The sequence below is a fragment of the Cygnus olor genome, chromosome 5 (genome assembly GCF_009769625.2).
Source record: "Cygnus olor isolate bCygOlo1 chromosome 5, bCygOlo1.pri.v2, whole genome shotgun sequence".
In the NCBI taxonomy this organism is placed as follows: Eukaryota; Metazoa; Chordata; class Aves; order Anseriformes; family Anatidae; genus Cygnus; species Cygnus olor.
Window position 1 is genome coordinate 25,461,653 of NC_049173.1, and position 25,522 is coordinate 25,487,174.

A 25,522-nucleotide genomic window follows, 5' to 3' on the forward strand; every position below is an offset into this window, starting at 1 on the left:
GTAAAGACCTCCATAAAGGGAGACATTAAGAGAAAGAGGTATGTCCACTATGTCCTGAGCTTTTAGTGTAGACTATTGTCTTGTGCAACCTACTCCGGGGAAAATGAGTTGTTAGTTTTGTCTGAGGAAAAAAAGGGTTCACAGGAAGAAGAAGGTTAAAAACGTAGAGCTGTATGTTTTTCAGTGAGAATATGATTCATTTCAGAAGTCATTTCTAAGAGCAGAGTATATGATGGGATTGTTTGGTGGACAAAAGCTTTGGGAAACACAAACCAGATATTTAATAACAAAAGGAAAAAAAATCAGCTCACCAAAATAATGAGCATGCAGAATCTGATGTATGTTTAACAAAAGAGAGTAACATCTTGCCTGTGCTTATGTGCCAGTAAAAATCACTGGCTGTTAAAGCTGAAGCACAGAAAAAACCTTCAGGGAGAGACCATGGGAAAGCGAAATGGAGTATGACATTCTCTGAGTAACTATGGTGCGTCTGGGGGAAGAACTTCAGTTGCTGGCCCCATCAAGTACTGACAAAAGGAATGCGAGAACTGTTCCCAAGGTGAAAGAAGACAGGGTGAACAATCCAGCTAATGAGATCACACTAAGCTAATGGGATCACTGTGACTTGCTTTGCTTCTGTTGGTGTATGTCAAAACCGATTTTATTTTTTTATTTTATATTTTATACACTCTTTTTAAGGTAGCAGTGGGCTAAATTTTGAAGGACTTTTGAGACACTGGGAGAACAAGCATACCTCCAGATTTATGACTTGTGTAGAGTCTATGGGGCAAGAACACTAAGTTCAGAAGTTTACAAATTGTGAGAGGGGTCTTTTCTCTGTCAGAGAAAAAAAAAAACACAGAAGGCTTGGACTTGTTAATACCTTATTGAACAGACATTTATTGCTACTGCCCTCACATAGACACACAGAGGTTACAGACACTTTGCATTTGCACAAGCCCGCAGTTGCTCTCTCTTGTAACCCTGCTGCAGACAACAGAATAAACCCTACTGCGCTGTAGCACCGAACCACACTATGGCACATTCATAATTCACAAGTACTGACAGGACTTGGGAATGCTATAAACAATATTATTGATTTCTAAAAGCTCAGAGAAACTTGCTTAATGAGACAGTATCTTGTTTAGAGTATGCTGAAAGTGTTCTGGAAATGATGCTAGGCCAACTCACAAGGTTTTAAGAATAAAATAGAACAGGTTGAAACAGTCAAGTGCTGGTGCCTATCGTTTAATCCTCCACTGAGTGACTGGTGACCTGAGGAGGCACTTGCAGGTCCCTTCCCAGCCCCCTAAATGCAAACTCAGGTGCCTGAACTTACATATTCAAGACTGAAAATTTCGGCCACACTGTTTAACAGGCAGATCTGCTGGGAGGTCTCTTGTAACCAGATTTTTTTTAAAGCCTTATATTATTGGACAGATACTGGCCCAAGTCCAATCCACAACTGCAAATCTGAAGAAACTGCTCAGAGGAAACCAGCAGCCTTATTAGCTTTTAAAGATTTCATTTTCAAGAACTCAAGACCCTTTATTGACTAATGAAAGGTTGGGTCCCCAAGCCCACAAACTGATGTTGCTTGGAACATATTTTAATCATTTTGGAGTGCTAGCAGCCATCTGTCTAAAGAGCTTTGATCACATAAACGCACTCTGAACTGCTGCTTCTTCTGACTCCAAACCCTTTTCTGAAAGCCAAACGGAACCCACAGGCATGGCAACTTCAAGACACAATTCAAGGCCTTGTGATGCGATAAGGCTGCTTTTATTATTTAGCACATCATTAGGTTTAATGACACCACAGATAACAGATACACTAAAAAGATACCATTGTCATCTCCTGTCTTGTAACAGTAATATCCAACTGTGAGTACACTTTGTTTCTACCCGACACTTCTTTCTTACTATGTTATTTTCAAAGAATAAAATGAAACTAAATGAAATAAAAACATTTTTTCCTGCCACAAGCGCCAGAAATACTAACAAAACAAACACATAACAAGTAAATAATAAAAAAGTCAAGCGAGCACCCTTTCTTTTTTCACTACCACTTTCCTACTTTGTTTTGAAAAAAAAGATACAGAAGGCGAGCAAACAAATCCCAAATAAACTACTGTATTTATGGTTTAGTCTATTGGCTGTTGGGCAGATAGGGTTTACATATAGTAGTCTGGTTTGGCTGGCACTGAATACAAATTTACACTGAAAAGAGAGAGATCCCTTACAGTTACAGCTTTTATGATGTTAATATTTACAAACATTTTACACAATTGCCCTAATTATTTCCAACACAAACTCTTGAAACAATTTGGGCACCTCAAAGCTTAGTTTGTGGTGACCAGAGTTTTCATCCTGCTGTCTAGTGAATGGTGCAGATACATGCTGTTAACTTCACAAGCTTGGAAGCAACAATGTCGAGCATGAATCAAAAATCTTGAAATTATCAAAGCCAATAAATTTCTCTCAAATATGAAAGCAGCAGCCCTAGAGACTAAAAAGTGGCAAGAACTGCATAAAAATTCCTCTCCTGAAGAAAGAAGAGACACAGCTGGTGGATTCTGTGTTGCAGACCTTGACTTCATTTGCTCTAATCACCACCAGCCTCAGTGGATTGCACCCTGAGATTCCAGACTTGTGGGTTTCTCTTCCTTCTGAAATCTGATTATTGGCCCTTCTACTCATTGAGGACACTAGTCACCAGTTGCCAAAAGAAAATGTTGCTATCGGACACTGCAATGTTGTATTTCTCAGTTCAGTAGCCTTCGTGCTAACTGTGGTCAGTTAGGTGTACAAAGAAGGAGAAATTAAGAAATAAAGCCCTTACCAAGCCTTAGGGCATAGTGAAAAAAAATTCTTCCTGATTCCCAAACAGGCTTTCAAACCTACTGCAGCTTAAAAAATAACTTCAATTATATTAGCTAGAGAGGCTGTGAAGAGTTTTCAAGCTACTGACATGACACAAGAGGAGACCCCATGTGCTTGTCTGTCCACCTGTCAGACAGGGATTTTTCAGGCTGCAGTATGGCAAAATGTTTTCCTTCAGCAATTTCTAGTCCCTCGCCTACTAATGCTTGCTCCTGCTCCTGTGTCACTGTTTGCCACCACTTCTGTGTTGCCAGTGAAAACATATGTGGGTGGCCGTGCTTTAATCTGTATCACTGATACAGAACAGGTTCAAAGAAGACAAAAACAAGATGTGAAGTGGCTCAGGTAGGGGAAGAAGTTCTTTAAAATCACTTTGATGGCAAAGAAAATAGACACTAATTATTCACTTGGCATAACTTCCTCCCTGCCCTCCTGTGGGTTTTCCTTCAAAGCTCACAGCCAGACAAGCTTCTCTGCCAGTGAGACAGCAGTGCTGTCCTGCTGCATACACGTGTTGGTCTTGGTGGCGGTGGAAAAAAACTAACAGTGTGCTCTGGGCCAGTTCTTCTTCCCCTCCTAACAATATGAACCACAGCTTATAAATGAAAAGCATTACTAATATATTGCATTTTACTCAAATATTTCAGAGGCTGAGGATTGTGCAAATCCCAGCAGGCCCATTTCTTCACTGAAAAACTGACTGAAACCTTCAAGTCCATCCCTACCCCTGACATTAAAAATGAAAGCCGTCACACCTATGCTGGAGGAATTATCCATACCAGATGAATAACACAACATTATGTAATTCTGGACATAACATTAAAAACCCTCAGCTTCCAAAACACAGATCTCTATCTATTAGTTAGAAAAGTAGCTTGGGGATGTAAAAACAGAAAACTTTCCAGTGAAAGGCATCAACAGGACGTGCATGTAGCAACTCAATAAAACCTCTAACTTAAAAAAAAAAATGATTAAAAAAATATCTTACTCTCAGCTTCTCTGTTAACACAATAGGTAGGCAGTCCTCTGGCTCATTTTCTTCCACAGGCAGAGGACTTCTCTTCCCACCTGAATTCTTACTTATTTCCTAAACAAGGTTTTCCAATGACTCAACTGGGAGCAGGGCTAAGCCCAAAGTAAGAGAAGTAATGTTATGTCTAGCACTGCCTGAAATTTCTTCATGCGGACAGTCTTCTCAACAAACAAATGTTTTTTACTGGAAGATGTATGTTCCAGTGAAAAACAATATGTTGGCTTCCTGTGGCAAATTTCTAAGTGAAAGTTTTCCTGTCACCTTCACATTTCACCTTTAAATGCTGTTTTGCTTCAGTTCTTCAGCTGAAGAGAACTGAACCAAAACATAAGTCAAAATGATCTTTTTCTCACTGAATTGACATTTTAACATAAAAACATGTCCTGTGAAAATCAACAGAAAAGAAATGGCATTTAATGTCCTTCTAACGATGTTACTACGTTATTTCTAAATATCATATTCATAGCAAAAGAAATTCTCATTAATATAATATTTTCTTGGAAAGTCAAATTCTTTTCATTGTAGTTTTAGATTTTCTTCAAAATTTCTTATGGGAAAATTTGTCTTTCAAACAGTTTATTACACACATCTTTTTTGTATTTCTCTAACTTGCTCTAGAGAATGCTTTTTCTAATCCTGAGTCTGTTTTCCTTCCCTGGTTTTAAAGTAAGAGGACCTACATTTTTATACTCCATAGATCTCTAAAGGTATGACGGAAAATGGTAATACTTCATTTTATACAAATAAAGAAGCTGAAGCAGAGATTAGTGATGACATTCATTCAGCATTTCAATTGCAGAACCAGAACATTTAGCCTCTGGTCACATACCCTTTCCACCAGGTAACAGCTTTCATAATCCTGCAAATGCTCTGTACAGCTTTTCCAACATTTCTTTTCAAGTATTCTTACATTATACAGAATAGATATTAACTTCGCTGATCTCAATATCTTAATTTTTACAAGTACTTCTACAGCAGTATACTTTACATTAATAATCTGCTCCAAACTATCAGCAGTAGTCAGCTGGTTGCTTGTAGGTGGTTATTCCAGAGACTTAAAACCATTCTTCCAATAATTCCACTTTATTAGGCTTTAACAAATTTGAAAAACAATTCCTAGAAACCTCTAGCTATGTACTTATTCCAAAAAGCACAGAACAAAATTACACTTCTTAGACTTTTCAGCTCACTGAGAAACCAAGGAAGTCATAACAGAAAACCACAGAGAACCAAAGTGAAACAGAGGGGGAAGAGAATCAGCCTGAACCAGGGAGAGCTGTTAACAGAAAGTCAGCCGGGCGCTGCATACAGAGTCACAAGACCATATCAGCATCCACTGGCAAGGAATTCCTTTCTGTCAAGCAAATCCCTGCTCTTAGAGAAGAGCAGAAACTCATCTGAAAAGGTCTATAACAGCAAAATTGACAAGGTAATCATTCTTTTAGTTCAAGTTACCCCACAGAAGCAGATAGGAAGAAGTCTGTGCAAGCCTGATAAAATACAGTATAATCCGCTGCAGGGTGCTTCTAGCTTTAATGCTTTTGGCACAACAAAGGGCTGGGTGGTCCACAACAAGTTTTAAAAATTGGAGAAAGATTTCCAATATAACACACTCAGTAACAGAAGCAGTAACAAACATAGCCCAGGGAATAGTATGAGTTAAAACCCCATCACAGAGCATGTTAAGCACTTCAGTCCACATTCCTCCTCAGACCTGCTGCTTAGCGTTTCCTATTGGCAAAGCACCTCTGAAAGACAAGAACCAGCCCATGGAAACATTAGGCACAAAGATTTCATGGAATATAGGTCAGACCAATCCATGCCTGAGTCAACAGCAGCACAAGGCAATCTGAGTGTGCTACATCCACCCCAGGGCTCGTTACAGGGATGGCACGGGCTAGCTTGTTCCACCAGGCAGCTGGGATCTCTGACAGTTCAGTGCTTCCTCTCCCTCTAAGTTTTTATAAATCACTAAAGCTCAGAAGGAAATTATTTTTCCATGCTGCAACTTTTTTTTTTTTTTCCCAATATGATGGGAAAATCTTTGAAATCATGTCAGGGCAAAAAGAGAAACTTTCAAAACTTTTGTGTGTGTGTCTCTCCAAATGAATGAGCGAGAAGAAGCTCAGAGAGCACTGCTGGCTAAGATATTCCATTGGGAGGCAAAAAAAAAAAAAAAAAAAAAGAAAAGAAAAAGAAAAACAATCCCCCTTCCAAACAGGCTCAGACACTGCTCTGCCTTTTCATCACCTGCCAAATAGGTGCTGTAAACACCAAGCCTATGACCTATACTGGAGCCTCTCTCTACCATCCCTCTTCTGGGCAAATGGTCAAGTGTTAACTGCGTATGAGAATCTGGTCTGCCACACTCCCAAGAAAGCTCACTACCCATTGATTTATAAAGTCAGTCTCCCTGGCAATTATTGCTAGAAAGTAAAGCAACTGCAGAAGGAGAGACCAATCAATTCCAGGCTAGAGAACATGAAGTCTAGGAATGGGGCAAGGGGAAGAGGATAATAAATCCAATAAAATGCGAAATACATAAGGATAACAAGAAATACAAGGCAGGAAAGAAAAAAAGAGGGGCTTACCAGTGGGAAAATGCTTGCAGAGCTACAAAGTGTGAAAGACCCCGCCAATCTAAAACAGCAATACTTTTGGGGCTGCAGAACTCCACTGGAAAGTGGCATGATAACAGAGGGAGAACTAGAACCTGCAGGCTCTAAATCCCAACCAGTTTCAGCACTCAGTTCAATAAACTGGAAGAATGCACATACATTTAGGTAAAATAAATAAATAAATAAAAAGGGTGAGGGTTAAAACTTTATTCAGTGCATGTCCAAATCTCCCATAGAAAAAATCAGTGGGACTTTATATGTAGAGAATAAACTAAGAAATATAGCTCAGGTCACACCCGAGTGTTTTCAGAGTAACAAAAGACAAACAAAAACCTTAGTGTTCCCTTACAGAGCCATTTTTTTCTATATGTTGGGCTGCGTAACACCGCAGAGGGTTAGGTTCCTTCACAAGAAGACATATTGCACCATCTCCCACTGCATAATACATGCAAGCATCTCATCTGTTTGGCATAAAAGAGAATCTCTCCTTTGCTTAGAAGTGGGAGATTTACTTAGCTCAAGATTTACATTTGGTGTCAGTGTCTGAAACTCTTGGATAAAACAGAAGTTACTGCTGCAGGGACACAGAATACTGAAAACACAGCTGTTGTCTTCTGTCCTGATCTCCCCAAAATTGATCTGCAAAAGTAACAGTATGTTTACACTGATACCATACATTGTCTGGTCATTCTTCTCAATGACCATAACTAGCCACATTATGGTAAGTTTAAGTCAACTAATACTGAAACAACAGCAGTGTCAGAATTGCAGTGTGCAGTCAGGATGAAAAGAGCAGGAAAACGAGTCAATGGGCTTAAAAGAAAAAGTGAGAAAAAAAACAGCAATGGAAAAAACAGTTCTCTGAGGTTAACTGCAGTGGCAAGTGCTCAAGGTATCTTGCTTTAGCTGCAGAGGAAGAACTGAGATCACTGCTCTGCACTCATGGCTGCAGCCTCACTCATCCCAGTGTAAATGGGTTCCAGTTTATTTGGACTGGGAAGCTGGACATTAGAGCAACCCCATATCCTGCTGCACATCATGTCACCCTGAGATAAATCTGGACTGGAGAAATCTCTGAAAAAGACAGAGGTGGCAAATCAGAGAGGCTGAAATATTTGAGCAGGGGACAGTCAGAGAACAGTAGATTAAATATTTAGGCAGTTGTATTCTGATTTACTTGCCGCTACTGTCCCCGTGAACTACACAGAATATAAGAGGATGACTATTGATGTTAGGTAGAATAATCTATAGCTTATAATAGTCCTTACAACTGGAACAAGAGGACAGTCTAACAGCAAGAATTATGCTGTTACATATCCTTTTACAGGACCCATGGAAGAGGGATGAAATGATATCACTCAAGTATTATAGTCCATAACATCGGCCATGAACCTACAGAACATGTAAATTAACATGCACCATTGTATTCAAAGCTTGAACAGAATACAGCCTTTTTCTTTTTCCCAGAAGTGCAAATATTGCCTTGCAAAGCGCCTTTCTTCATCTATTTCTCCTGTTATAGGGTGATTTAGTTCTGTAATTAAAATGAAAATTAAGTTTGTCCCTGTGCTTATATGTCTTTCATTTGAGGAAATCATAAAAAACTCTTGATTCTTTTCTCTTTCAAGTCTATCAATTTCAATCTTTAAAAAGATCAACCTGCACATCATTTTACAACGGACTTTGTGGGAAAAAAATATATGTATCTCCATAAAATCAATCGTTTTTTCAACTGTTTGCTCATGCTACTTAAACCCTGAATCCCACTTTAACCGAACCATCAGCAGCATCAGAAGCTTTTAGATTAAAAACTTATTAAACCTTTTCAATAGTTTATAACTTTTAAAAGTGATACAGCTGGTTAGGGAACAACAATTCTGTTTGCAATGCTGATGGAGAAGCTACCCATACTGACTGAATGTCTGCTTCTAAAAATATTTATTTCAGATCATAGTGCTTACTATTAGAAGGGGTCTCACTGAAGTTAGACTTCTATCTCATTATTGAAAATTGTCACATAGTTGTAAAGTAAGATACCTTTTTCTTGCAGCATCAGGAGAGTAAAAAATCATTTTTAAATTTCATTTTATTGTTGCAAGGTTTTTCAAATATCTGTTTATTAGGAAATTCACTGCAGTAAATGTACGTTTGTGACTTCCAGCCTGTAGCTATTTCTGCATCTTACACGCTTCAACTGCAAACTGGAAGAACCTCTGGATAAAAATTTTTTGCAAAGTTTTCATGTCCTTCCTCCCCTGGGAACATCAGACTTGGCAAATATATAGCTTTTAGAGTACTGGAGTAAATCACAAAGGAAGCTCATATATATCTTTGCAATAACTACTCACAGTTACTAAATGCATCCCTAAATTTTACCTTACAACCCTTATTAACTCCTGCTGCTGAACATACCAATTCTTATCCTTAGCAGTTTCATTCAAAGGTGTGTAAACTGACACAAATATATATTTCTTATACATATGTACAGCAAACAGTAGTTTTAATGAACTGAGCCTCACTGCCTCTGACCCCAACATGAAACCTACAGAAAACATACTTTTAAGTAGAGATAGCCCTACATTTATATTTTGCTCTTTTATCTTTCATTACAATGAGGGTTGACATCTCAGAGGTCTACATTTTGCTGTACTAGTTATACTCTGTTCAAATTATTTGCCTATGAAAACTCCTGTTGCCAGGGATTTTCAGTGAAATATTGTAGCCTTTTTCTTTTTTTTTTTTTTTTTTAATTTGGAAAAATATATACGTACTTCCCTGTATAGAGATACATTTCTCATACACAGCTGTGCTGTTTTATCTAATATGTGGAAAAAATAATCAGTATGCAACAGCATACGTCTCTGTCAGCATTTTTATGTGTAGCAGAAGTACACTTCTGAAGCATTGTTGAAATACAAGGAAACTGATTATAAAAATGGACAGACCATATAACTGAAAAAAATAAAAAACTTCTGACGACATTCAAACAACAGAACTATGTGAGAAAGTGGTAGTGGGATTAACACTCCTACATAGTTCAAAACTGATTATTTGGATATAGCCTTCCTCAGTCACTGATGATCTATGATTTGCATTAATCCCTAGCTTAAAGAGCATTGCGGTGAAACAATTTTCCTAGTAAGCTAGAAACTCTATACTGTTCCTAACTGTTATGCAAATTTTCATTTCTGATATGCATTTTGATGTTACTCCACAGAAAATCCAATTTTCCTTTTGAGACACGACACAGGAAAAATATAAAAAGAATAAGCAGATGCAGAGAACTTGCCCAACTTTATTCTGAGCCAACTTCCTCTCCCTCCTGTATCTAAATTAGATTTCTCTTCCTTTTCACTTTTTCCTCATTTTTACTTCTCTTTCCCTTTAAAAAGAGACAGATTCTTTCTGGGATATACCATCTTTTAAGAAAGTCAAAATTCATGTGTAAATTAATGTTTCATCTTTTATTGCACAAAGTTCAGTTTTGGTTTGGACGTTCCTGTCTTCCATGAAACTCCTGTTCCAGCTAGGAGTCACTTTCTGCTTCATAAGACCAGGTTACTCTGGACTTTATCAATTCAGGTATTGGAAATCTCCAAGGATGGAGACAGCAAAACCTCTCTGGACAACCTGTTCCAATGCTGCACATCCCTTGTGTTGAGAAAGTTTTTCCTTACCATAGAATCACAGATAGAATCATAGAATGGTTTGGGTTGGAAGGGACCTTAAAAGACCATCTAGTTCCAATCCCCCAGATCTGGGCAGGGACACCTCCCACCAGATGGCCCAAAGCCCCACCCAACCTGGTCTTGAAGCCTGAAACTGTCTTGTTCCAATTCAAGTCTGTTGTCTCTCACCCTCTTGCCATGCAGCACTCCGAAGAGCCCGTCCATCCTGACAACCTCCTTATAGATACACGCAGGCTTCTATTAGGTTCTCTGAAGCCACCTAAGAAATAAATCTTTTTTTTTTTTTTTTTTCCAGGCTTATCAGGAGCTCAGAAGCAGTACCCTCAGTCTCTCTTTACAGGGCAAATGTTGCAGCCCCGTGACCATACCAGCTGTCCTCTGTAGAAGTTAAGCTAATTTATATAGCTTTCTTGTACTGGGGCCTAAAAATGCATGCAGTGTCTAGATACCAGGGATCTTTTTCATTGAGGGGAAAAAAAAAAAAGGACTCTTTTTTCTGAAGGTCTGCACTTGTTTCCTTCCTTTGAGCATGTCTGTATATATATACAGTTGCATGTTCACACATACAGATAATCTGGAACTAAATATCTCTTCCTTGATTTTGTATAATAAAAAGATATTAAAGATATTCAGCCTTTTCTGGCTTATACTAATATTCATGAAAGACAGATCAGTATAAAGATGCACATTTTAGTGTTACTGTTTGCACAGGTAAGCCTTCAAAAGTTAACATATGCTGATAGTTGTTACATTTATGCCCAAACCCCTGAAATGTGGCTGTGCATGTAGGCACAGCTTCAGGTATTTATTACCTCTATTTATAGCCTCTAGTATTTTTTTTTCTTAAATTTGTTTCTCCTAGGTTAAAGGATGATGTGGAAGTCTTGGTCCAAACAAGGAAACAAATGAGAAGTAGGAGAAAATGCTTTTTTAAGGCCAAGGAAGACCTAAGAGGAGAAGCAGGAGAAGGCACCAAATGGTGCCAAAATTCCCAAGCTGCTGTCATAGTGGGCAAGGCACCACAGAGACGACAGAAAGTGGGAGAAGTTGGTAAAAGAAAGAGGGAACAGTAGGTGAAGGAAATGTGCAGTCTGTGTAATAAGATATCTCACTGCAGTTCTGTGGTTCAGATGAGGAGTGGAACGTGTGAAGGCCCATATTGTGATTCCTGGGGAGCTCTAAAGTCCAAAAGAGAAATAACTCCAAGGTAAGGTTGCCTTAAAGAGCAAATCATCTTGCCAATTCACTTGGATCAAAGCATCAAACTTCCACCTCAGTCCAAAACAGGCTGCCTGAAAAATACTCTCAGTACTTAATGTTACCACTACAAGCAGTAAAAGAAAATAAAAAGACCTAGTAGACATCTACACAAGTAATTCTTAAATAGGCTCCACATATAAAACAGAGAATAAGTTTTTGGTCAGTTAGTTGGTCTGAGAAAATGCATTGTTTTGTCATTTATGATTATTGTGGTCATCTCACACTTTGTCTGATATAGTTCCCTAAGGTTTTACACACACACGCCATATACTCTTTTCTTCATCTACCTCATTTGGTATGCATTCAAAGTAATGCCAGACTACTGGATGACAGAGGCTGCAGATGTTCATGCACCATATGTAAAACTGCAACTGAAATGTTAAGATGTTTCTAAGAATCTTTGTAATTCATTTCTAGCCAAGGGAAAAGATAGACCTAAGACTTCAAACATCACTGCTTAAGTAGTTACAGGAGTCTTTCTTGTTCCCTTTTACATTACTCACCAGATTCAACTCCAGGTGGCTTTCCAAACAGTGTGCCTGCACATGTAGACAGTATGTCTTAAACAGAGAGCTTGTGGAGTCTCTTACCATGAAGATAATTCAAATACTGTCTGGACATGGGCCTGGGCAACTGCTCTAGGTGGCCCTGCTTGAGCAGGATTGGACCATATGACTTCCAGAGGTTATGACCCACAGGTTATTCAGATGACAATTTTCACACCTTATGAGTAAATCTTGTAAAATACCATAATCAAACTTACAATGAAATTTTGCCTGTTCAAAGTAAGGGCCATAAATTAATAGTGTGCTACATTCCAATGGTGATTCCAACAAGTCATTATTATATTCTGAGATTTAAAGTACGTACTAGAGTAAACTGCAGCTGCTCTCTACTACTCTTGTTAAATATTATATGTTAGAGCAAACCTGATACACTATGTCAACAAGTCAGAAGTCAATGACAAATCTCCTACAACGTGCAGACCAACACAAGTAAACTCTTAATTTCTGAAATATCAATATAAAAATTGCATTTCTGTTTTTAAACTATTCTACAAATCCCATTTAAGTGAGTAATAAGGACACTATAATAAATTCTATCTTGGTAAATCATACCATAATTTGTGCACACACTAAATGCTGACCAAATTCATTAAAAGCAATAATCACAAATTGCTTGGGGTTTCTATTCACTATTAACAGGTTTTAAATAAATGCCTATGAGATTTAGGAACAGAAGTTGTTTTTGAGACTTCCCTCCAAGGTTTTAATAAACTTAATGAGAAGGGGAAACTCTAAAAACCTCTAGAAATATGAGTATTTTCCACTTGTAAATGCTGGAACACTGAAAACACACACAGTTCTGCAACTGCAAATGTTTTTTAGTCATAACTAACTAGTTCCCTTTATTTTCCATGAACATAATATTCACACTACATTTATTATTTACCTCTGCAGCCCACATCCCTCATCACAGACATTCAGCCTTCAGATTCACAATTTTCTGCTGTGTTGATGCCAATTCTCCTGCCTCTGACCTGCTGGCAGCTCTGTACCCCCTCTCACACAGGAGGTCAGGATGAAATGAGAGCTGTAACCCAACATCACTCCATAAAACAACCTAACTCCTTCACTGGACCACACAGAGCTTTTCCTTAGGGACTACCATCCACTGATCCATGCAAATGCTCAGTGCAGCCATCTAAATTAATGAGAGAATGGCTCTTTCTCTTGTTCTACATACTGCTACAGAATATAAGGAATTAAAACACGTCCATTATGTTGGGAGTTAGAAAACAGTCTTTTAAAATTACAGATTATTTTAAAATCTGTGTTGATAAGGTTGCATATGTGCAAACAACCAGTGAAGAAATAAGCATTTATGCCCACTGGTTCTTTTCTCCTCATTTTTTAAAGTGAATGCATCACTATTACACAGATATTTCATTCTTATGAGAATTAACTGCCAGCAACCTTCCCTTTCCCCTTCCCTTAGAAAAAAAAAAGCTAAAGAATATTTAGGATACAAGAAAAGGAATTCTATTTCAAAGAGATGGTTGGTGAGCAGTAAAGCAGAAATGCAGCCTTGATTCATTGATGCATTCACATTTCCAACAAATACCTATTTGATAAGGCTATTTCCTCACTTAGAGTCAGACATCACACAGAAAATTTCCCCTATGAGTCACTGATTTATATGAGTATTAATTATTTTACCTGTAGTATACATGCAATCTCTGGATTTCTTCTTCTAATTTTTTGCACTGTTGAAGAGCTGCCTCTTTTTCCTGTTGCAAGGCTATCAATTCTGCCTGAAAAATGATAAACAAATTATAAACAATTTCTTCAGAATATCCATGTTGCTTTGAAAACAGAACAATCCTTTGTGCGTTCATTTCAGCCATGCTTTATTGTAATACGTGTATTATGTTATACTATTCTCTAACGTTGGCTATGTAATTTTTATGAAAAAAATCCTTTCTTCTTGTAGCATTGAAATTGTTTCTTGTTCTTTTTCCTGACAGGATCATGTTTTGAATGGTTTCCCCTTGCATATACAGTAAACGTTTTGAATGGTTAAGGTTAGCTATATTAAGTTCAGCCACGTGTTTCTCAGCACACTTTTCGTATTTATATAATGTTCCTAGTGCAAAATTGTGTTGACCAACATACTTTGCAGAGAGTGGAGCAAAGCACTCAGCCATCAACAACTGATGTGCAACTCTTGCTCTGCACATGCCTCTCACGCTGTTACATTGCAGCTCCTGTACAGGGAGCCACCTGATGCTGCCAGCCAGGGCTGCTGAGACCGGCACTGCTGGGCTGCTCTGGGAACTGGCGGCCCTCTCATCCAGGACCTGGTTCCTAGTGGGGTGAGGAACCCCTGAGGAACCACTGTCATCTCCCACCTGTGCACCATCCCGGATGTTCCCTCTCCCTTTGTTTATTCACACTGTGCTGTGAACGGCTTGTGACTCATAACCATTATGGAAATTGCCTGTGTGGCTTGTAAGGTCAGGAAGGTAGCCAGCCCCGACATGGCGCTACAGTTAAGGAGGAAGTAGAAGAAATAAGTACTCATGCATATTTAATGTTGCCTTACAGTTTAATCACCATTAATTTTAAAATGTCCAATTTCAATAGCACTGCAGAACTCCCTTGAGGGCCCAGATACCATATAAATTATCTTATAATCAGTGGATGATTAATTGTTGTAACAACAAATAAGACGGGACTTGCCCAACAATTCTTTGACACATGAGCCTGAGCATTGGGCTGGTTTCCAATGTTTTTAATGCATGGTGTAGGTTATTAATTGTACAAATTGTAGAGCCCCAAACCAAGCGGTACGTGTGTGAGAAATGCTGACGGTGAATTCTGCCAACTCCTCAGGACAGTGTTGCAGAACAGTTTCTCAGTACACTGAAGACTTGTTACACGAGCGACGAACACATGAAGGGAATGGCTCGGAGTTCAGCTCTGAGCTCTGCCAGACTCTCTGTATAATCATGAACAACTCTGTCTGTATACCTCAAAATCCCTCTCCTAAAACAGGACTCACACTTGTTGCTGTTTCCTGTATGTCTATTAAGACTATATGTCTTCAAGGCAGGTGTTTTACTGTTTACTGTCAACTCCCAGTCATCTATGGGCAATTTATCCTGCTGGTTGACTAATCGTGTCCTGGATACATGGCTGACTCCTGGCAAATTTTACCAAACACAGCCCTGCACAAATGCAGCCACACAACCAGTCTCTGCGCTGCGCTGCTCAGTGGGTCATGCATTACCCAGGGTTTTGCGTTATTGGGGTACAAAACCCACTGCTGCAGCTGCTCCTGTAACAGACATTCATAAAACGTTAACAGGAATTTCCTTGGAGAATAAAAACAAACTTTCTTACTCTATGGAGCATTCCTTCAGCCTGAAAAGCAGAAAGTGTTAATGTTTAACCTCTGAGTGACAGTGGTATAGAGCTTCAGATACTGAAAACAACGTACTGGATGCTGGTAAGCCCTAACTCCTGCCATCAAGAGGTTAAAATCCTCTGCAGGTGAGCCGCTTGCCTGGTGCTGCTTGCTGCCTTGCAAGCAGAACGCACAGAACACAAGAATGTCAGCCAAACCAACCTATTTTCTATAATTATACTGTACTGAAGGTGAAACAACATTCTTAAAAATTGGAAAACACGCTTGAATCAAAGTAGGTGGTTTGTTCTAGAGGCCAATAATTAACATCCTTGCCAATTTTCAATGTACTGTGAAGTGTGATTGAAATGGTAGACTGAAAGGAAATGTGTGCAGCTGACACACCTACTCATGGGGAGATTAACGGCTAGTCTCTTTGGAGAACTATCATAAAAAATACACCTAACGTTCCACTCACTTTTCAGGACAAAAGTCAGAAGGCACTTGAGTCTGGAGACTCTTATTTATGTCAGTTTTCAGCAAACAAAGCTGCACTGATTTGACTGGGTTTGAGCCTGACTTACACCAGTAAAAATAACAGCAGAAGCATGTTACTCGGATTTAAAACAAACAAACAAAAAAAACACCAAACCAAAACAAAAAAACACCAAACACCAGGAAACATCTACAACAACTGAAGGGAAGAAAATAAGGCATTTGCTAACCTCCTGAAAAGCATGTAGTAGGTTGATACTAGGGAGCCGCATGAGAGCAACAAGAATTCCAGTGCAGGAACTTTTGTGTATGATATGCAGCTACGCAACAAAATGGCCTATCATTCACAGGCCTGAAGAGTGGTAAACACAAATAGATGACTCAAATATCCTCACAAAATGAAGATGTCTTCCTTCACAAGGAGGAGGAAAGCAGAACAACACCCATAATGAAGTTAAACTGCTAACTAAAATAATGGTGCCTGGATTACTATAAAATATTTGGAAGACTCCTATAATATACATTGAAATCCATCCACAGTGCACATGGCAAAAGTCCTACATGAATTCACCTCTAGTAATAACAATAGCTATTCAGGAACTTTTTAACAAAATATTATTCCTTTGGAAAATGTCACTGTGGAAATCAGAAGTTCTCACAGAAATGTATCAGTTTTAATTTTTTTTTGGAAACTAGGGGACAAAAAGAAGAAGAACAAAAAGAATTACACTCAGATTCCTCTGGTGAAGGTTTTCCCTAAAAAGGCCCATTTAGCAGAGAGGTCAGTCACTGCTTTGGCATATGGGCCACCCTCAATGAAGTTCCTGTTTAACCCTGAAAGGGCATTCTGATAGCTGGGATATGGTCTCTTTCTCACAATTTTGTTTTGCCCAACAATTCTAATGCTTTCATATTTGGTTTAATGCGGTTAGATCCTTCCCTCTTCTGTCTCCCAACCTAATTTCCTGAAAAAGAAAATTCTTGTTTCTACACTTCTCTCATTTTTCATTTTAGCAGTTTCTTGTAGAAAATTTAATTTTCTCAATTAAATAAAATTTAAAAGCTAATTGCTCCATATCAGACTTAGCAAAGCCAGATCTTGAATAAGAAAATCTCATTAGTGATCCCTTTGCCTGTGTTTCAAAATATTTAAAGGAACAATGCTATGTGCCTTCTTAACCCACTGGTGGGAAAAATTCAAGACTAAAGCAAAGGAAAACAGAGTTTTTATCTGTTCCTATCTTCACCAGGGCAAACATGAACACCCTCAACTCTACTCTAAATTGAAAGAGGTAGGAACACACAGCATCCTATGCTGTCAGGTTCCCTATGGGTAAGAGATGACTTTCACAATGCCTTTCTGCATGCAACAGAAAGAAAAAACATTCAATGAACGTGAATAACAAAGCTTAATAGCTTCATCTTCTTACTTTTTTTCTTACGCATTTATTGAGCATATATATTCCACCTGTATATATTTACAGAGCATATGCATTTCCTTCAATGTGTAGGCTAAATATAACTTTTTCTGTTATGTCTCAGCAAGTAGGCTCTCCATTCCCCTGATCAATCCAAACCCATCTCTCATCTGTGCTCTGCTAGCAGTACTTGCTAACTCCAGTGAAAACATCTTCCCCGGCACATTCTTGCATCCCTTTTGCTCACAGTCAGCCTCCTGTATTTGTCTATTCACCTGTCCACTGCTATTACCCAGCTAAGAGTAAAAACTCTTGGTACCACTGAATTTCACCCCACTGTTTTTTGTTTTTTTTCCTGTACTTGAGGTCATTCCAAACATTCTGCAAGACAGCTTGAACTTACTTTGTATTAACAATGCAAATAATAATACCTCCCAGCTCTGTGGCAAACAGCTATTTTGTTTGTACGCTGTTGTTCTTTATGTCAAATGTTCTTAACGAGAACATTGAAGAAAACAGGTTCATCACCAGCCAGTGAGAAACTGGATAAAAATTCCACTAAATAAATCCTTGGACCTTAACATTTCTCTTTTCAAAGTTGTTTGTTCTTGCCTTCCTGCTAACTAGTTCCTTATTGCCTTTGACTAATCCCTCATCTCCTTCATGGGTGCATGATATTTTGCAGATGGACATGAGCTCAACCTGTCCGTCCTTTCAAACAAGAGATGCTAGGTGTACTCAGTTAATAGCAGCATATTAAGCCTATGCTTGCTTGTAAAATAACAACCTACACACTTTCCATTTTTTTAATTAATAATTTTCCGTGCTGCACTACTTTAGCTTTACTTCTGCGTCAGCTTACATATAACAAATTTCCATGTCTAAATAAACAATTATATCAAAGAATAATTCTTGCATGATCTTATTTGGGTGAAAGCTATACTTCAATCCACTGTTAATGGATGCTTTAAGTATTTTCCTTCCAAAAAGACTCAAAATAAATATTAACTGGTCTACAATTGCCAGGACTTGTTTTTTCTTTTCCTTCCTAAGTGTCGATGGTGCCTCTGCTAATTCTGTCAAATTACACCACACACAACTTCAAAAAATTTATTAAAGAACTTTACTATAATTCCTGCAATTTTAATTATCAGATCTTTTGGAATTTTGGGATGAAGACCACTATTATCCCAATCTGAGCACAATAACCTACTGAACAACTAGGATATATTCCATTATATTTCATTTCCATACCTTTATTTCTCTTAACCCTTGTCCTCATAGTTGACATCATCATTAGTCAACGCTGGCAGAAAAAAAAAAAAAAGATCACACACTTTTGGACCTAATACGGATTATCCTTGATCTCTATGCCATTCTCAGAATGGTAGCACATTTCCTCTTTCCTTGTTCTCATTTCAGTCATTACACTATTGTTTAATTTCCTTTCCACAGGCCAATTTAGCTTAACCTCCGGCAATTTTCATTTGTCCCTGTATCTTCTGTTTTCTAAGACATAACTTTCTTGGTTAATAAGTGCTCTTTTTTTGTAGATAATCACTTTCTTCTTATTGAGGTTATAATTCACCCAAATACAACTGCCACCCTTTCCTGTAAGTATTTTCCCCTGGTTTGACTACGATACTTGTTAACATATAGGTAGGTACTCCTTAACTTAGTAATGGCTGCTACCAATAGCTTTCCTTCCACAGATTCCAGACACTCCTATGGATTAGAAGGCGGCTGGATAAGAAGTCTTGAGATTCTCAATGGTCATTTCTACAATTTATGGACTCAATCATTTACATTTGTTAGAGCTGGGTAATGGTGAAAGATGGCAATAAGGTATCGTTCTGCTCCTTCAGTCTTGTGTTATCTGGGGTCTGAAATGGAATCTAGCCAGAAATGGCTGGCCAACTGAATTGCCCCAGTTTCTGCTGGGGGCAGTATTATGTTTATGGTGATATTAGCTGACTAGTTCAACAGTAAGAGGACAGTTGTCTTCTCAGGGCAGTAGGAGATTGGGAGGGAAAGCAAAGGTTTCTTTCGTTTTGAATTAGAATGACCAAGAAAAAAAATCAGGAAAAATGTTTTAAAACCGTTTAAGAGATATTTTTATTTTACACTACTTTTACTGCTTTCACATTTTACATCTTATGTCAATAACGGTAGCATGTACTGCATGACAGAGCAGGTCATGTTGTGACACATTATGACATCCAACTTTTAACCATCCTGTTGTTTTTACATTAGCAGCTGCTACTTAGTGCAGATTACTCATTTCATCTTATTTTCTATTTCAAAGTGTCAACACATCAAACTGTTCCACAACAGAAGCAGGTGATGCTTTGATCTAGAAAAGAATATGAGCACTTGTCTTATTAATTGGAGGATCAGAGGTTTTCAGGGTCAAGAAAAAGACTCCAGCTAACACGAGGGAACTGAAAATACCTAGATCTCTAATAACATGCTAAGCAATCACCTTTTTTTTTTTTTAACTCACAGTGTTAACGTGTCAAACTGTTTCACTACAATACAAATGGGACAGTTTGACCTAGAAAATTAGATAAAACAGTCTTGTGCCTTTTTTTTTTTTTAAAATTCACTGGAAACAGAAGTGCTAGTACTAACAGGGCAACTCCTCTTCTTACCCTCGCCATCAGAGTGGTTCCAGAGTGTTTATCAATACAGTCATAGGTGCTTTATATATATATATATATAGAAAACACATGCAATGTGTGTCCAAGTAGCAGCTGGCCTGGCCAATTTTAAAAATGAAAAGTGAAAATTGGAACTGTAATATAATAGATGTTATAAATTTTTAACATGTCATGTAATATATAACTAAACAATAAAATCAAATTTAAAACATAAAATTAAAACTGAATTTGGTAACGTAGACTCAAATTTTCACCAAATAAAGATTCTGGGAAATAAACTTGAGACGAAAAAGTTTTGAATGTTAACTGAAATCATTAGAAATTCACGAAAATTTAGTTTCTCAACACATCATTTTCCAATGGAAATAGTTTTTATTAAACTATTGTAACCTTGAGTTACTGTAAATCAAACAACTGTAAGACTGGCCCCTGACGGATCTGTGCTGTTGGGGAGGATCAGTAGAGCTAGAAAACTACCCTAAAAAAACAAGTGAGGATCATTTGTGTGTGAGTGTGTGAGAATTTCAGGGTAAAGGTAGTGCTGGTGGAAACTATAACAGCCTTTAAGCCTTAGCACCCAGCACCCTACCACAGCCACACCTGGGGGTGGACATTTCCTCTGGGGATAGAAATGGGATCTCAACAGTTAACAAGACCTTTTGTAAGTTTGCATCAGAATCGAACTATTAACCATACATAAAAAGATTTTGCTCTACCATCCAATGCTACTGTTGGTCAAAACTGAAACAATAATACTTTATGAAGATGCATTGGTTTAGACATTTCTAAGAAATCACAGGCACAATTTCTGACAAAGAAGAAAGTTGTTCTCCAGCCATGTGACTAAGTTACTCATTTTGGATGTGGAAACCTAATGCTGAGTCCCAGTCTCTTGCACTAACTCACTCTGGATACCACAGGCTCCCACCAGTGAGAACATTGTCCTCCTCTAAAGCCATGTAAATTGCCTACATTTCAGGTCACTTCCATGATAATTGGTCTATGTCCTCTCCCTGAGACTGGCACAAATAATTTTTTATTAAATTGCTAAGTGTTTGAAAAGCAGGTCCAGAAAGAAGATGCGTTGTGACTAAGGAGACTTCCACAGCCACACCATCAGAACTTTTGATGGTGCCCAATTCAGATCAGGGAGCTGAAATCAGAGGTTCCATGTGTGTGACTTTTTAGCAGTTACAGGTACATCTTTTTCAGTTGTTATTTTACAGAGAATCTTAATGCTTTCTCATATCAGAATTAAAAATGGTAACTCCATAATCTCTCTTTCTCCAGAATGGAACTGACATTTTAAAGAAGTGTTGTGTGTTGTTTATGTAATGCTACCCTCTCCAACTCAGTCTTTATACAATCCGTAATTTAATATATTTAGGGAGCTTTTAAAAAGAGTTGTAAAAGATGCCACTGTCTGGAGTCCAGAATCTGTTTTCATCACAACAACAAATTCCCCAGTAAGAATACATGTTCATACCAATATTGCTTGTATTGTCATTCATTTCTGAGAGGTCCTAATGCAATTTGGAATGACAGCAACAGGCCATAACAAATACTTTGCAGATTGTACATCTAGGGAAAAAGATCACCAAATAGCTTTCTACTGCTCTGCCAAAGAAAATTAAAGGATCCAATAGCGTTTTTGACTAGACTAGGCACATACCTGATTCATTTTATTATACTAAGAGCAAACTTAGTATTTACTATTTATGTTAAAGAAATACTATTTATACCATTTGAACCATTATGTCTGAGACGTGAATACTTCATTTTTGTACTGCATGGTCACATCACCCTGTTCCAGCAGTATTTGACAAGCAGTTAACTCTTTCACCTAATGATCACATTAGCACATATTACAGACAGATTCAGCCCATTATCACAGTATACAAGCATAAGTCTCTACGAAATGCTCATGATATTTTTTAATGAGAATTACCTTAAGAATTTGCTTATCTAACCATACGTATTACATTTATGCAAAGTTTCTTCAACATCTGCAGTACATTTTGTAATATCTGGTATTTTTTTTTTCAAGCAATACATGGCATACTGAAATTGCAGGAAAAATTAGCTATTCCGAGGACAATCTAAGGCATGTGATGAGTGTATGAGATTAATACACGGAACTATTTTACTGTAAAGAATGATTCACAGTGAGGAAGATTAATTTGAATCTGTGAGGTTGACTCCAAACTGTAATTGATTTCATAGGGTCAAGATTTCATTTATGATTTCCATTTGTTTAAGTACATAGCTAAAAAACAGAGATACTATCATAGATACCTACTCTCTGCTTATGAATAACTACTAAAGATACTGCAAAGCTTGCTTCAGGTAAGATCTAACAAAAACATCCCTGAAATTTTTCAAGGATGACAGCACCAAAAATACACGTTCATAGCTGCACTGGGCTTTGCATGTAATAATAATATCATGCACAGGAGTGCTGACTTTTTAGTAGGAGGGATTTTATTAAGAACACAAGCTGAAAGTACTTTAAAATGCCACGTAGCTGGGTCTCCTTATACAGATAGCTAGATACTTGTCTCAATACTAAATCATGATGCACATAAAAAGAAAAAAGAAAACAACCAAGAAGCCTTCGTCTTAAAAAAGGAGCAAAAAGCCATTCACCACAGTCATTTTGCAGGGTAACTATGGCTTTAGAAGCTATACAAAATATGATTTACATTTTTTTAATTAATTTTTTTTTCTAATTAATTTTACAAAATACGTGATTTATAAACAACAAATGTAAGTGAATTCTCAGATTAAAGAATGCTTACAGCTGTGGACATGTGGAAAAGGCACATTTCTCTATTTTCTGTAATTCAGGTTTGGCCATGGTGACATCACATCCTTTATTTCTATCTAAGAATCAGTTGGCAAAATACAATTTCAAAGAAATGATGGAAAGATATCAGCAATACAGAGAAACTTGTATTTGAACTGAAAATTAAAAATTAAAGCACACTGTTTTGGGCATGGTATGTCTAAAGCAGAAAATGTTTTCTGCAGAACTTAAAATATTCTGGTTATCTGAGGAAGCTTTCTCATGTCACGTTCAAGGCTGCTTAGGTGACTGGACTAGAAACCAGACACATCTCTTCTAAGGCAGAGTGGGTTATCAAATATAAGCTTGAAACAAAGAAGAAAAACCTCTCTGATCTGCTTTAATAACAAGCATGTTTCCCTCAACTCCAAGAAACCTGACTTGCTTCCCCCACACCATGAAGAATATTATGCTTTACAGCAAACTTTACTGGCAGTCTCCTTAGAGGGAATGAAGAAGGAACTGACCGTGTAGGCTGGAACAAGCTGGATAGCCTGGAAGCAGCCCTCCAGGTTGCCTCTGAGGCCTACTGGCAGACTGCTATGGGAAAGCTTCAAATGTCAGTACCCATGATAAACCTCTTGTCCACATAAATGACTTGAGCCACTATGATATCAAGTCAATATCTGGTACAAACAGTAAGTCTTCAGCACGGGATCCAAAAGGTAGTGTTGTAATGTTGTCTCAGAAGCTTTACAATAACAAAGACCCTATTCAATAAAAAGCACATTCCCCTCAGCCCCAGAAGTGTCCTATCCAGTTTGGGGAGGAACTGAACTGGCAGAAGAACAGAAGAAAGTTCGTATTACAGCTAGACACGTTTTAGCTGTGCTGTAGGCAGAAACAGTGTGTACTTTCAGGGCTCTCAGTCTGGTATGTTTTCAAGTTCTGCTAACAGCCCCAAACCCGAGCACAGCAGCATCCCTCTGTTACTGAAAAGAAGCATCCAAGAACTATTTTCCAGCCTTAACACCTAGTGGCTTGACCTGCCGTGTGTTCACAAACCAAAACCTCTCTTCTGTCCACTCCTAGAAGTCAGGGCTGCTAACACCAGATTGTCTAAGGGGGACAGATCCTGATAGACAGTGTCTTTCAAAGGCATTTTCTGGGAGTGCATGTTAAAACCATGCCAGGAAGCTTTCTAACAAAAAGCATAGATGATTGTGCGTCATTCTGCAAGCCCATGTCCTGATCCTATTTCAGTTACTACAGTAGACACAAATAGTCAGTCTCACCAACTAACAGGGACTTATTAACTTAAACAAGCTTGATAAACCTGACTTATATATGAGTTTGAATGACAAATTGCTTCTCTCTTCCCAACAGGCAGATGAGGCACACTTGACTGTTCAGCAGGTCTCTCCCACAGCTCCACTCCAAAGATGCAGGAGTAATTCTTGCTTGGATGTACGCTTCTAACCTTATTTCAGTACTTAACCTCTATTGAAGACTTTACCTTACAGTAAAGTCCTTGGCTTTGACCTATGACCAGCTATTGACTGTGCCCTTCCATTACCATTTGGACTTGGTTATCCTTTGGCTTCTCTGTTAAAATATTCATTTATCAGAGTTCCTTACCCTTGATTTCAGCATGACACCAGTTCCTTAGTCTAACTGAGACACTCTGACATTTCACAAATCTTTTTTCCGTAAGAAAATATGTACGTTCAAATCATTCATGCCTCATTAAAGTGGCAGAAAGAAACATGCAAGGCAGTAACTCGAGCAAAAAAGCAGTTGACAATTTATGCTTGAAAGCTCATAACCAATGCTAAATGACTATATACCCCAAATTATAACCTTTCAAGCAAAGAGACAGAATGACTGTTACCTCTTAGCAGACATGACTTCTGCAGAAGGCAGGAGTGTCAGAATCCCACTACAGCAATTAAACTATGAATCTTTCATAAAGGCCATGACTCTGTACAGAACTATAAAAATGAATGGTCCCACTGACTTCACTAGGATTGCTTCTGTCCATAGCTCTTGCAGGATTTGGAATGAAAGGTAGGGAAAAGCTTGAGTTAATATTTACTACTTCACCTTAGTCTTCACCAAATTACTAGGAGGCATACACAGTCAAATTTATCAGATATTTTTATACACACATAAATGTGGAATCAAAGTACTGAGTTCAACAGTAACTGTTACACTTAAGAAAATAATAAATCATTACTGAATAAATGTTTCTGTTAGCAGGAAAACTTAGGAATAAGAGAATCAATAAGTATATGCCTCACACAGATATGTCCAGACTTTAAGTACCAAGACATTCTCAGTGACTTTGAATCTGGCAAGCCTATTATTATTTCTTCTCCTTTGATATCTGAAGTTCTCATCAGACTACATAGCAAACCAATTTGGGCTCTTTCCCCAGCTGGATTAATTTTGTGCCTAGCACTTCTGGGAAAAAGAAAAAGTTGTATGCCTGTTCCTGAGGCTGTCTGCAGGCTTTATTACGTTGAACTGCCTGTGCAACTGCGATGACTGTGAATTTCTGAGACACTGTGAACAAGCTACCATCATGTCTCTTGTGATGAGAGGATCCCCAACAGGTAATTTAAAACAGTTTCAGTCTTTGTGCAGTCCTTGATATGTAAAAGCAATCAAACATTCAGAGTTTGAATATCCAGTGCTGATTTTGATCATATTTATGCAGATCGACTCCCTGAATCTTGCTTTTTCCACATTCTTATTGCAGTGTTTTCTACCC

The 25,522-nt window shown here is 38.1% G+C and overlaps 1 protein-coding gene across 5 annotated transcripts in view; it reads right to left on the reverse strand.

The window, feature by feature from the left end:
• Positions 1 to 25,522, reverse strand: part of MIPOL1 (mirror-image polydactyly 1) — a 194,842-nt gene that overhangs the window by 37,741 nt on the left and 131,579 nt on the right. For all 5 annotated transcript variants that reach the window (XM_040558627.1, XM_040558625.1, XM_040558628.1 and 2 more), the window contains one exon: positions 13,702 to 13,796. In XM_040558627.1, coding sequence (XP_040414561.1) covers positions 13,702 to 13,796 — 95 coding nt within the window. The remainder of the gene's footprint in view (positions 1 to 13,701; positions 13,797 to 25,522) is intronic.